We start from the raw sequence: 15,013 nt of genomic DNA on the forward strand, positions 1-15,013 counted from the left end.
ACCTAAAAGACAGGTGATTTTTGAACTGTAATGAATTAATCTTAATTGTCTTACAACAAAAAGGAAAACACGAAGTAAAAGAAACAAACAAATGTTAAATCACAAAGCTATTCTTATATCGTGTCAGTGCTTCCTTTGGAGACTGTATGAAAACTTTCTAATAAGGCATATTAGCCTCAGAAGCTGTGTCACCTCTGGGAACTGAACCAACCAGATGACTGTGAGATTGGTAATCTTACAATTTGATAAAGACCCATGAAAATACAAGCCTCGGTGTCACGGAAGCTACTACGATTTCGACCCAGTATTCTTGAAGTCCACAGATTCTGATTGTTGATTCTTAATGATATAACTTTACTGAATCCAGATGTGTTTATCTTATTGCTGTGTTCTGCCACAAGAGGGTGTGCAACGAGATTGGTTATATTTGGAAATGACTTTCACGCTATTGATCTGTAGCGGATGCTACCATGAAACTCTAAGAAAGAAAGTTAGTTATATTATGATATAACTACGTCTTATGCAGTATAAGTTGCACCAGTGGAAATTTTATATAATTTCCATCATTTGTTTCGGATGGAATGTTCATTAAGTATACAAATTATTTAATTAAAAAAATATATTTTGGTTCTCATTTTTATGCGCCATTCTTTAACTAAACTCACCAAAGACAAAAAGAAAGATACATATTACGATTATGCATTGTTTTTAATAGTTGACTATTAGGTCTTTTAAACTGCAACGTGGTAATCAACACTTACAGGGTCGTATTGTAGTTATTTAGTAACAAACGCTCTATTTAAACTAAAACTAAAGTAATGCGTAAAATTTAGGAATATAATCAATCTAAAATTACATAAAGGTTCACATTAAAACCTTAAATGCTCACTTAAAGCATATCGAGCCTTTTTTGGATAAACCTTGTTGGTCAGACTTTCTTCTCTATGTTTACTTCAGAAAAATTGTTTCCTTTTTTCCTGATGACGTACATCTTCTAAAATCTGTCTCAAGGAACATCGTCAGTCTACTTTCCTGTTGGAGTTTATGACATTTTATCATATAAATGTTAAAAATGTTGAATTTATTATGTCATACAGGTATCAAATATGTTGGATTTATTGTATGACAAATATTTAAAATGTTGGAATTATTGTATCATTTATAACGTTTGAATTTATTGTATCAAATAATTATCAAAAATATTGGGTTTGTGTTATTCTTTTATATGAATCGAAAAATATTGTGTTGATATATCTACATTTTATTTTAATACACTTACCAAATTGTTAATGATGTGGAAGTAAAATGTGCTGTTTAGTTCTCTTCTCGGATATAAAAGATATAATTCTCGAACAATTGTATATATAGGGCCGGGCATGGTCAGGTAGTTGAGGTACTCGACTCGTAGTCTGAGTGTCGCTGGTTCAAATCTCCGTCACACCAAACATGCTCGCCCTTTCAGTCGTGAGGGCGTTCTAATGTTACGGTTAATCCCACTATTCGTCGGTAAAAGAGTAGCCTAAGAGTTGACAGTGGGTGATGATGACTAGCTTCCTTCCCTCTAGTCTAGTCTTATACTGCTAAATTAGGGACGACTCGCGCAGATAGCCCTCGAGTACCTTTGCGCGAAATTCAAACCAAACCAATTGTGTATATATATATATATATATATAATAATTCAAACTACAACAGTTGCATACCTTATCTTTACATATTTGTTTGCTTTTCACCATTTTATGCATAGATACCTGTAATTTGTTTGGTTATCTTTAGTACCAAGCCTAAATCCTCAATAATAGAAATAATCCAGCACAGATAGCAAGAGTTGCTGAAAGATTCGGATAGAAATGCTGTAGCACATATGTCAGTAAATATTCAGTAAATATATTTCCAAATTATAAAATTAGGGCGTATCCAAACATTTTACTTAACTAATTTACCCTTAATATAAAGCAGTGAGTTTCTGCTAGAATGCGCTAGGTTAATTTATATTACTAGCGCTTGACTAACACGTTAGGTGTGGAGAATATTATTATAGGCCGAACACAAAAATCTGTAGAGTTTAGTTTTGCTATTCTGGTTTTATATTAGATGGGACTGCAGATGCTAAGCATTAAAATGCTTGAAAATTTGTTCTACTGTTCTTTCAAGAGACTTAATTTTAACGTAGGTTTAAAGGTAAGTGTATACACGTGTATGTGTTACATGTTAAGGCCAGTATTTTACAGTGTGTACTTGTAGTAAAACCAGTAGTGAAAAGTTCACACATTTACGGCCCCGCACCTGAAAATAATGTTAATCTATTTCTTTAGGTTGACTTTCGTCCAGAAAAATTCTTCTATTTGTGTTCTTTTCTCAATTGTATTTCCCGGGCAGGTAGTAACACGCATGGGCGTGGTTTGTGACCTTCTCGTGTAAAGGCCATTAGAAACGCATTCAGCAGCTTTAGGAGTTGTACGTATATATATAGATTGTTATAAGTGAAAGATCCCACTTTTAAACGGTAGTATGAAGATAAGAGAAGAAAGTGACATTTGAGGGAATCACCTTTAGATAGTTTCCTCCTTAAAATCCATACGTTGAAATTCCTTAGGGTGGGATGGTGACAGAGTTACGTCTTGTGCTTTTAAGCCGTAATCTAAGGCACAGTTGATTTTTCCATTAGATAAGGTACAAAGAGGTCAAGTATGCACAGTCTGTACCATTTTAGATTATGGTGTGTGAAGGAATATCTCACATAGCATACTAACAAATACAAAAATGTTAGCAGATTCATTACAAATTGACATTGAGAAACGTGTACAAAAATTATATTCGGCGTTTGTTTTGATTATTTGAAATCGTTGCTAGTGAATTATTCGCTGACAGAATGCAATTTTTATCTCAGAATTAGTGAAATTGTGGTAACAAATTTAATTCGCTCCAGTTAGTGTGACTATTGGGTTTTACAACATGCAGATCTCAGTGTAGGCTTATTTGGGGTTTAACCTTTGTTTTCGTCGTATCATTGAGGATGACTTTCTGTCAGAGGCTGAGTATGCTACAATGGCTAGCATGCCGGACTGTGAATCAAAGGGTTCATGGCTTCTATTCTATTGCTGACAAATAATTGCATAAATTAGCACTCGAGCTTGGGGGCCCTAATTCAAATAATTTAATTTCAAGGACATTTTTTGGTCTGTTAAGGATTTCTTCAAAATTATGTTTTATATTTTGTTTGTGTGTTTTCTTGTAGCAGAGCCACATCGAGCTATTTGCTGAGTCCACCAAGAGAATCGAACCCCTGATTTTAGCCTTGTAAGTCCAGAGAGTTACCGCTGTACCAACGAGGGACTTGTATTTTGTTATTAAAAGCACACTTATTTGGCTTTTGATTAGTATGTCATAAGTAGATATGTGTATAAACTGATTTGGCCTTTTTAAAAACAAACAAACAAACTTGTGGTTAAAGTTATACGTTTCATGAGATTTATTTAAATAATCTTAACTGACATGAGGTCATATCATTAATGTTAGAATGCAAAAATATGGGGAAGCCAAAGCTACATTTGAAAGAAAAAATGCATATATATACTGGAATGCATTTATATTGTGTGTGTAATGATGTACGCCATTATAAAACTTTAGAGTAAAAATATTTCTATAACTGAAGATGAGATATCCTGCAGGTGTGCTCTGTTTTTAACCTCTGAGAAAGCTTATATGGTTAAAAGAAGATTAATTTGTTGTTCATCAAAAGTCCCTTTGTTTAGTGATACAAATATTCGATACTTATTAAATAACGTGAACTTTTAGAATGTAAACGCAATATAAAGTTAATACAGCCTAAAAGTGGTTGAAGTATATCCACTTTAATATGAAGTACAGTTGTAAAAACCTTCTTTATAGTTCCTTGCAGTTTTCATGGAAAAACACATTAAAATTATAGAGTTGAAATACAATATAAAAATAAGAGCCAATTTATTTTTTTGGATAACAAGGAATGGCAGGATTTTTCAATAAACGTGCTTTCAGTTATGGCGGTATTTAAATTGAAATTGGGCGTCAGTTTTATTTCCGAGCCGTTGTTTGTGGAGATTTTTGTTGCAGAAAATTCTAAGTATTGCAAATAAACTCGTTGTCGTTTTTAAGTAAGTTTGAGGTCGGGTGTGGCCGGGTGGTTAGGGACGCTTGCTTGGTAATCAGCGAATCGCGGTTCGAATCTCCGTCCTACCAAACATGTCTTCCCCCAGTTTCAGCCATGGAGGCTATATAATAGTATGATCAATCTTTCTATTCGTTGGTAAGAGTATCCCAAGAGTTGACAGTAGGTGGTGATGACTAGCTGCCTTCCATTTCACTGCTAAATTAGGGCAGCTAAAGCATATAGCCCTCGTGTTGTGAAATGGAAAACAAATAAAGTAAGTTTGACTAATAAGGATTATTATGTTGAACTTTTTATAAATTTTTTTGTTAACAAAAAGTCAAAATCTGATATACTAAACATTTTGTTACATTAAATGACAAATCCAGTACTAATGATGATCCAAGAACCGAAGTTATCATTTGTTTCAGCCCGTATGATGAAATATGCCTTCTAATGTATTATTTTAATGCGTTCTATTATTGGGCAGGTTGTTTTTTTTTTTGGATTATTTGCTAGAAATGATTCTAAGTTTAGTTCACGTAACGATAATAAACTAATTCATTTTCCAACATGCATTTGCTACAGCCATTTTCATTTGTAGGCCTAATTTCGTATGTAAACTTTTCAACATAAACTTTGCAAATGAAAGTACGTCTAACTTCAAATACGACGTTTCAATATAAACTAGGAAATATACGCCTAACTTAATTAGCTTCGATAAACAAACAAACGTATATATCGCTGAGTAAATAAATTGAAGACTAACTATAAACGCGATAACTAACACTGAATAACTATATATGTAAAAACGGCTCGTTTGGGTTGAGAAAATATTTCACGTAGAGGAGCGAACAACCTTCTTCGGTCATCATCAGGTTCACAAAAAAAGAAAGAGGTAACTGATCGAAAGCTGACCACATGTTTGAAAGGGGTTGTGTAACTGAGTGTCGGAATGTAAAGGGCGGTGTTAGATGTTTGAATAAATATAGTTTTATATTATTTATTATATTATTTTTAATATAGGTATAAAGGTGTTCCTTTATATTGGTTTATTTTGGGTTTAAGTTGTTGTATAAGTAAGGCCTCTTTAATTTTGCGTTTGTTTATGTTTGTTTCTTTATTTAGTATTTCTTTATTTGTTTTCTATGGTTATGTTGTGTTTATTTGACTTAAACATATTGTTCGCTCCTCTACGTAAAATATTTTCTCAACCCAAACGAGCCGTTTTTACATGTATATTTTTCTCTACAAATGGGTTTTCTCGACATCACTGATTAACACTGAATAATCTTTTCGTCATTGAAGGAACACAATTATTACTGTTACTTCTCGTTAACTGTTCATTTATCAGTCGATACTTTTATATCATAACGTTGCTTCCACATATTTCACAAAGATTCTTGATTATTAGATAGTAATGATAAGCAGCTTCCTCAAGCAAATATATATATTAAAATATTAGAAATACAGCTTAAAACAATATGTTTGTGTCTTTTAAGTTGGCATGGAAAAGATTAATTTATCATTTAGTTATTTTCTAAAATGTTGGGTAATAATCGAAAAGAAGTTTCTGGCTACAATTTATTAAAGTTGAAAAATGATTTAACAGAAATAATTTGACTAAAATATGATATTTAATCCTAATAATATCTAAATGTGTCAGTAAATTGTCTGTTAGGCGTTATCTAAATTATTCAACAATTTCAGTTCCAAAAACATAAAATATATAACACTTTTTTTTCCCACACTATTTGAAGACTTCCCAAAGTGGAAGTCACCATCTTTTTGTCGCTAGTTTTTCTGTTGAGGATGTGTGATATTTGAGCAAATTACGGATGTAGGCTCTTGGTTTTTCTACCGTCAACACAGGAAGAATTAATGTGTCTATCTATATTAAGTGGTATGATTGTGGCATTGCCACAAAAACTTCTGTGTAAATGAAGATTTAGGTCATCGCAGTTTATCGTTTCGACTTAGGGCAGTATTACACCTGGTGTTATTTTCCAGCATTATAATATGAAATATTTCGGTTAGCCTATTTTTTTTTTTTTTTAATAAGATGTATATATATATATATATTTAATTTATGGATAAACCCTAAAACAAATAAATGTTTCTGGAGCTTTAGTTTCTATACATTTTTTTTTCTCTGTAGGTGATGATGAAGTTCAGAAAATTTATGTTCGTGCTGGAAATAATGTTACACTTCCCTGTAGTCCGGTGGAAGATTCTTCCAACGTCCAACAAATCGAGTGGTGGAAGGAAGACAAAAGAGTAGTTGAAATGCGTGAAGAAAAAATGACTGTTTGGGAAGCTGTGCCGGAAGTCTCGCTTCTACCCGATTCTTATGCCCTCTATTTCCGATTCGTGACACATGAAGACAGCGGGGAATATCAGTGTATAGTAAATGGAAGAGGAGAAAAGGCGGGCATTTTAAGATTGTTTGTTCAAGGTCTGTTTTGTTTTGTTTTCTGAAAAAAAGTATACATTTTATTAGCCTAAAATATTTTATAATATCGTAGTCGTATACCACTAAGGGTAAAAGTTAATTATTCATATTTGAAACAGTTTTCCAGTTGCATGTCTTCTCGGTTTTGAGTAATGTGGTACTTGATATGCATCTCTCAATGGCTATTTTAAATATATTTATGGATATTTATATACCGTATTTTCCGCCTAATAAGCCGAATTTCTGGCCCTAAATTTTGGACCTGATTTTTGGGGGTCGGCTTATTGGCCGATCACTCCTTTCGGAAATTTCTTCTTAGGAAATGTTTTTCTTTTGAAAATTACCATAGGCGGTAATTTTGTCCCATCAGCAAAGCACGTTAAGACTACAGTGAAACGTTGTTTCTGGAATTTCATTGGTTACCTAATTACAGTGAGTGGAGCCAATAACGAATGACATATTGATTCCATCTCTGTCTCAATACGACACGTTCTGCTTTACTACAGAACACCAATGATCACACACAACATGCATGCTGACGCTGAAACGAGACTAAGAAATCATTTTGAAGAAACTTGTCACTTCTTAAAAATGGCTTCGGCTTATTGGGCGGTAATAAGCAAAAACCCTCATTTTCAGAGCTAAAAATTGGCCTCGGCTTATTCGGCGATTCGGCTTATTAACCGGAAAATACGGTATATCGGTGTAGATAGTCTAGTTGCTTTGCGGCAAAAAACACCAGCGAAATAACCAATTTATATGTCACTCATTGTTTGTGGAAAGCAAATTTATTCCTTTTTCATACTGCTTCAAAGAACCTTTATTGATTCTTTAATGTGCAGGAACATTGTTTATTTCATGAAATACTTGTTTGTAGTGTACCAGATTGTTTTATGCAACTGTGTGTGTGTATTTTAATACATTTTGCTTTGCAAAGTACTACACAAGTGTGCATGTATCCACCTTTATAGTTTTAAGCTCACGTGATACCTGTTTTAGCTCAAGTGTTTGCAAGCTATGATTCGGGGTTCCTCGGAGGTGCGCGTTCCTTCCGAAATGACTCGGACTTCTGAAAGGTGTTCGCGCTGACAGCGACAGGGGGTAGTAAGAATAAAAATACCAAATGTAACCATAATGCTTCAACTGCCTGCGAGGAGGACAGCTAAGTAATTTGTCCTGGCCTTGGGCAGTCAGTCACTTTGTTTATATGGTTTGCGCCAACGTGTCACGTGTATAATATACAACAAACCACTATATGTTGCGATTATCTGGTCATTACACACTGCTTGGATACGTAACTGCGTTGTGTTTTTTTCGAAGGAAAGGGTGACTTATTGATTTACTTAAGCTTGCGAAACCAGTGCAGTACTTTTCGTTAAAACCTCCTCAATATCTATGAAAAGAGGGGGAGAAGGAGAAACGTTAGCACATCTGAAGTGGCTGATTGAGGAAGTCTGACTGTATTATTTCCTTCTCATAAATGCGACTTAAAATTACATAATATTTCCATCTATAGGAAGATAAAGTTTTAACTGACTTTCAACGCTGCAGTTTTTAAAATTGTCATTTTTGTTTGCTTCTGACTTTCTTATTTTAATTACATAGTGATACCTTCATTGTACACCTAATCACTTCAGTAAAGAGCTATTGCATCGTGGTTTTATTTGATGTGTTGCAGTACGAATTCGTATCTCAATTAGCCATGTTAGTATAATAAGTCATTATAAGCAAAGTAAATCGTCTTTTACTAAGGTATTATGTAAGTAGTGATAGTATACAGGATTATTAAAAATAAAGCCTTGCAATATAGCGTCTCCTACTTCACGAACGGTAAGGTATAGGAAGATGAAATTCCATAGGGAGTGTTAAACTTATGATACAGATGAAAATACTGCATTTGTCACATGTTACTACCAGTTATACACTTAGCAGGCTGCCTTATGGTATTACTAATAAATCTGTCGTGGATAGCTCTGGGGCAAAAAGGTCCCAACTGACAACTTGAATTGAAATTTCTGTAGGATGAGTCCCTAACAAAAGATTTTTCATGGCCCGGAGATATCTACAGACTGAATGGGATTTATTGAGCAGGATAGGAGGGGTAGGTAATATTAGAGAGGAAGGAGGGATAACTTTGTCAGGATGCTTGATGTTCTTGGGGCCTTTGAGCAAAGAGAGGTTAGGACCTTTCTTCTACCTTCTATGGTGGGTATCGTTAAATAATTTCTGGAGAAACAGGTCACGAAAGAATTTTGTTCTCTGGACATATTTCTATTTTGTCCTCTATTCTACACTTTATTTTTGTAGAAAGTCGTGAAGTTGAGTCACTAAAAGACAGTTTTAAGGTATCTTTAGCTACAAGTAAGTGTATTTTACAATGCTCTCACATGTGTCAAAGCACATCAAACTAAATTTTTACTTCTCTGGTGTAATGGGCAACATTTGAAATAATGTTTGTGTAAACGTTATTTTCAACGGTCGTTGTAAGTACAGCTGTAACTGCATGTTCATCAGGTTATGTATTGCGAAGTTTAAATTTTTGTGTTAAACAAAAACAGTATGTGGACGAATACAACTTAGTTAAAAGACGTACTCACGAGACGAACGACGCCTGCACTTACTCTAAGTAAAGAAATATGTTGACATAAAGGAAATCTAAGTGAGACAAAGAAAAATATAACCAACTACTCTCTTAGTCTCTCTACCCTATAGAATGGGATAAACTCACCCATAATCTATTTACTACCTACGTCGTTCGGTCTTCTCATAAGTAATAACTAGTATTATGAAATAACTAACTCCTCGCACTAATGTCACTGTTTAAGTTCGACCTTCAAAAGCTAACCAGGTTTAGAACTTTGTATGCAGTAACTGGCTCATAAGTTTGCTTACTATCCACTTATTTTGTGTGGAAATACATCCACAAGGTTGGAAACAGTTTCGACGTACCAGTGACCTTATGACTTTTGAACCATGGCCTCCAAATATTAAATAATTATAAAAACTTCGTACGAAGTATTTGTTTTAATAAGTTCGATGAAGATTCATTCATGCAAGCTTGAAATAGTTTGTTTGTTTGTTTTTGAATTTCACGCAAAGCTACTCGAGGGCTATCTGTGCTAGCCGTCCCTAATTTAGCAGTGTAAGACTAGAGGGAAGGCAGCTAGTCATCACCACCCACCGCCAACTCTTGGGCTACTCTTTTACCAACGAATAGTGGGATTGACTGAAACATTATAACGCCCCCACGGCTGAAAGGGCGAGTATGTTTGGTGCGACGGGGATGGGAACCCGCGACCTTCGGATTACGAGTCACACGCCTTAACACACTTGGCCATGCCGGGCCAACTTGAAATAGAGATAGGTGGATGAACGGATAGGGGCAAATTGATATACCCCACACTGTTTCGTGAAGCAGTTGTAACATAAAAATAGGGAACTATTCATAAATCTCTTCACGAATGTTGCCAATTGTAACGACATTAAATAAAGGAAACCTTCCGCTTGAAAGTCTAGAACTACCATAATAAGACAGTCTTTGCATATGACTGCCGCGAGAGTAAGGTCACCTTCTTGCATTGCGGGCGTCAGCACGTTAATACATACACAGCCTTTCTAAAATAAAAGAAAAAGAAACACCTGGTACGTTAACGTATCACATTGTTATTTCTTGTTTTGAAAGTATGTTATATGTATTATTGCCTTGGCCATTCACACATCACTGAATTTCAGTTTCGTTTAACACTAGAGGGCACTACCGTTGTTTCACTATTTAGGTGCAACACGATGTGCATGTTTACATATTAGTGTCAATAATTCATATTACTTCTAGTATTTAGCGTAAACTTTTGTAATAAACTTTTGATGTGTAGTGTTTAAAAGGTTAGCACTGACCTTTCTTGCATGCATTAAGATGTTTACATTTACTGAAAAATATGAATTTTATATATGTTGAAGGAAAAATTTAAAATTCTACGTATATGTGAAGCACAGTATATATGAAATTCGTTGTATTACTTCTAGAGTGCAGGGGAGTACGTGAGATCGAACAGTAAATATTCAGGTGATGAATATTTAAGACTACAAAGATCTGTATCCAAGATATCGCATACATAATAACATATTCGTAATATCCCTGTTATATCTGAAGTACAAATGTTATGGATATGGTATATCTTAGATACATGAGGGTGTATCTGGTATTTGGAAATATGTAATACAACAGAGTATATACCTGGAATAAAGCAGAATATATCAGAAATACACCACAATACATTAGAGTTACGAGGGGTTTGATTTAAGAACAAACAAAGCATATTTGTAAAACAAAATGTTACACAAGTAACATACAATATCGAAGATGTATTTGGGAAAGGCGATTATTTTACTAAACCGTTTTGAAAATTACTAAAACTGGTTTTGTGTAATTTAATGTATTTATATTTAGTACTGTCTTAAGGATGTTTTAATGTAATGGAACAGATTTTGCTTCCATAAGACTTTTAAAGTTATCAGTTTACTAGCTGATCTGGTTGCTACTTAACACGTTCATCTGTCGTATTGAGAATCCCTACACTAATGCCAACCACACTTTTCGTTGGTTTTTTGTTATTGTTATTTTTTAGCCTAGGTGTATCATATATGTAAGAGTAACTTACTATATTTAATTAACACATTGAAGACACTTAAAATAAGTAACCCACCAGTGTGTCACGCGATACATAACTAAAAGTTGGTTGTGGCTCACCGGTGGAGCACATGGCGAAATAAACTTGCTATATCTTTAGAATATATGAATAAGTGCATTTACGACCATCTAAGTTATTTTAATATTATGTAGAAAGAATAATTTTACGGGTTATTTGAAAATTCCAGATACAAATGCTAGGAATTGCATTTTTTCCTGTTTCGTAGTTTATTGTAAAAGTTCTTAGATATGTGTGAAATTCGAAGTACGTACCACGAAAGGCATAGCATTATATATATATATATATATATATATATTTCTTGTCTCTCATGCCTAGTAAGTTTGAACTTTGCATAATGTTTTGTCCAAATGTTACACTCTGGAATCATCTTCGATCACTCGGAGTTTTTGTATACGTCTTTGTATACGCGACTTAATAACGTTTTTGTGTGATTAAATTAAATCTATTATAAAATACACAACATTATATTTTAAGAAAGATCTAACCAATCGGATTAGATTTAACCACATTCTCCGAAGAAGGGTTGGGTTAGAATATTTAAGTAAAGTCAAAGAAAGAATGTGACTTGAAACAGAATTAATTCTGTTGTCTTCTGTAGGGTGGTAGAAATTTTAATTGTAGGTAGAATTCGTCAAATGAGAACAACAACATTGTTTGCAAGTGGGCGAAACTGTACAGACTAGTAGTTTGTGTGCTATTGGGCGTTAACATAAAATACTACTACAACCAAGGTCACTGTCAGGTCTGCGTGCAATTATACTACATTTTATTCTACTGCTTTGAATATTTCACTTGTATTAGTTTAACAACGACAAAAAAGCGGCAAGTGTCTGTCATGGAGGCCTCTACACAGTGGTGAGGAGTTCACTTTTAGCGTCTTATGTATTAGTCATTCTAAATGGTTTTTTTTTTTTTTTTTTACTTCTCTTTCGAGATTGGCGTCTGGCAAAACGTGATTTCAATAGCCTGGTATTTTTTTTTTGAGAAGAAAAACATTGCCGTCATTTTGCAATATAAAAAATACACCTTAATTCTGAATACTAATTGTAATTCTTTGTGCACATTTTTGTGAGTTATGTTTGTTTTGATGATACACTTTTAGTCCTTTGTTTAACACATGTAACAAGTGTTTAAATTGTGTTCTATAAAGTAATAATCATTTTCAATTTTTATGTTTTGTTTTTCAAGAATTTCATCACGTCAGATCGTCTACAGTAGGTATTAACTTACAAAGGGTGTTGTTTTCTCTTCTTAATTTTCCAAACAGCCCCAAATTGTCGACACCTGTATATGCGTGCAACACGACACATTTCTAGATAAAACCTTCTTCCGTGTATTCTGCCTAATGAACACCATTCTAGCTTGTAAGGTATTTAAGAGAGATTAAAACCATTCTACAGGAAAATAACATTAAACAAAACCATTGCAACTAATTAGATGTAATGAATTGTATAATTATCATCAGAAGAAAGTAATATGAAAATTATATCAAAAACAATATAAAAAATGCAACGTGATTCGCATGTATGTGCAAGTTCTAAAATTGGGGGGGAGACAGTCTATCTAACATTCCCAAGTTGTGGTGATAAAGTACATTTTCTCATGTCTAACATTCCCAAGTTGTGGTGATAAAGTACATTTTCTCATGTCTAACATTCCCAAGTTGTGGTGATAAAGTACATTTTCTCATGTCTAACATTCCCAAGTTGTGGTGATAAAGTACATTTTCTCATGTCTAACATTCCCAAGTTGTGGTGATAAAGTACATTTTCTCATGTCTAACATTCCCAAGTTGTGGTGATAAAGTACATTTTCTCATATCTGACATTCCGAAGTTGTGGTGATAAAGTACATTTTCTCATATCTAACATTCTCAAGTTGTGGTGATAAAGTACATTTTCTCATATCTAACATTCTCAAGTTGTGGTGATAAAGTACATTTTCTCATATCTAACATTCTCAAGTTGTGGTGATAAAGTACATTTTCTCATATCTAACATTCTCAAGTTGTGGTGATAAAGTACATTTTCTCATATCTAACATTCTCAAGTTGTGGTGATAAAGTACATTTTCTCATGTCTAACATTCCCAAGTTGTGGTGATAAAGTACATTTTCTCATGTCTAACATTCCCAAGTTGTGGTGATAAAGTACATTTTCTCATGTCTAACATTCCGAAGTTGTGGTGATAAAGTACATTTTCTCATATCTAACATTCTCAAGTTGTGGTGATAAAGTACATTTTCTCATATCTAACATTCTCAAGTTGTGGTGATAAAGTACATTTTCTCATATCTAACATTCTCAAGTTGTGGTGATAAAGTACATTTTCTCATGTCTAACATTCCCAAGTTGTGGTGATAAAGTACATTTTCTCATGTCTAACATTCCGAAATTGTGGTGATAAAGTACATTTTCTCATATCTAACATTCTCAAGTTGTGGTGATAAAGTACATTTTCTCATATCTAACATTCTCAAGTTGTGGTGATAAAGTACATTTTCTCATATCTAACATTCTCAAGTTGTGGTGATAAAGTACATTTTCTCATATCTAACATTCTCAAGTTGTGGTGATAAAGTACATTTTCTCATATCTAACATTCTCAAGTTGTGGTGATAAAGTACATTTTCTCATGTCTAACATTCCCAAGTTGTGGTGATAAAGTACATTTTCTCATGTCTAACATTCCCAAGTTGTGGTGATAAAGTACATTTTCTCATCTCTAACATTCTCAAGTTGTGGTGATAAAGTACATTTTCTCATATCTAACATTCTCAAGTTGTGGTGATAAAGTACATTTTCTCATATCTAACATTCTCAAGTTGTGGTGATAAAGTACATTTTCTCATATCTAACATTCTCAAGTTGTGGTGATAAAGTACATTTTCTCATATCTAACATTCCCAAGTTGTGGTGATAAAGTACATTTTCTCATATCTAACATTCTCAAGTTGTGGTGATAAAGTACATTTTCTCATATCTAACATTCTCAAGTTGTGGTGATAAAGTACATTTTCTCATATCTAACATTCTCAAGTTGTGGTGATAAAGTACATTTTCTCATGTCTAACATTCCCAAGTTGTGGTGATAAAGTACATTTTCTCATGTCTAACATTCCCAAGTTGTGGTGATAAAGTACATTTTCTCATATCTAACATTCTCAAGTTGTGGTGATAAAGTACATTTTCTCATATCTAACATTCTCAAGTTGTGGTGATAAAGTACATTTTCTCATATCTAACATTCCCAAGTTGTGGTGATAAAGTACATTTTCTCATGTCTTACATTCCCAAGTTGTGGTGATAAAGTACATTTTCTCATGTCTAACATTCTCAAGTTGTGGTGATACAGTACATTTTCTCATATCTAACATTCTCAAGTTGTGGTGATAAAGTACATTTTCTCATATCTAACATTCTCAAGTTGTGGTGATAAAGTACATTTTCTCATATCTAACATTCTCAAGTTGTGGTGATAAAGTACATTTTCTCATATCTAACATTCTCAAGTTGTGGTGATAAAGTACATTTTCTCATGTCTAACATTCCCAAGTTGTGGTGATAAAGTACATTTTCTCATGTCTAACATTCCCAAGTTGTGGTGATAAAGTACATTTTCTCATATCTAACATTCTCAAGTTGTGGTGATAAAGTACATTTTCTCATATCTAACATTCTCAAGTTGTGGTGATAAAGTACATTTTCTCATATCTAACATTCTCAAGTT

General features: G+C 33.7%; 1 protein-coding gene and 1 long non-coding RNA gene across 6 annotated transcripts in view; one reads left to right on the plus strand and one right to left on the minus strand.

The window, feature by feature from the left end:
• Nucleotides 1–15,013, plus strand: part of LOC143222052 (putative receptor-type tyrosine-protein phosphatase mosPTP-1) — a 150,758-nt gene that overhangs the window by 26,780 nt on the left and 108,965 nt on the right. For 3 of the 4 annotated variants that reach the window (XR_013011963.1, XR_013011964.1, XM_076447896.1), the window contains exon 2: nucleotides 6,282–6,578. The exons of the other annotated variant lie outside the window; for it this stretch is intronic. Coding sequence is in view for 1 of the 3 variants with exons in the window: in XM_076447896.1 (XP_076304011.1) it covers nucleotides 6,282–6,578 (297 nt within the window). In the remaining 2 variants the exon portion in view is untranslated. The remainder of the gene's footprint in view (nucleotides 1–6,281; nucleotides 6,579–15,013) is intronic. 4 annotated transcript variants of the gene reach the window in all.
• Nucleotides 1–15,013, minus strand: part of LOC143222054 (uncharacterized) — a 56,195-nt gene that overhangs the window by 20,499 nt on the left and 20,683 nt on the right. Inside the window, exons 2-3 of one of the 2 annotated variants that reach the window (XR_013011971.1) lie at nucleotides 1,280–1,619; nucleotides 711–1,032 (exon numbers count right to left, since the gene is read on the minus strand). The exons of the other annotated variant lie outside the window; for it this stretch is intronic. This is a non-coding gene — a long non-coding RNA (uncharacterized LOC143222054). Of the gene's footprint in view, nucleotides 1–710; nucleotides 1,033–1,279; nucleotides 1,620–15,013 lie in introns of those variants that run through there. 2 annotated transcript variants of the gene reach the window in all.

This window comes from Tachypleus tridentatus, chromosome 8 (assembly GCF_004210375.1).
Source record: "Tachypleus tridentatus isolate NWPU-2018 chromosome 8, ASM421037v1, whole genome shotgun sequence".
NCBI lineage: Eukaryota > Metazoa > Arthropoda > Merostomata > Xiphosura > Limulidae > Tachypleus > Tachypleus tridentatus.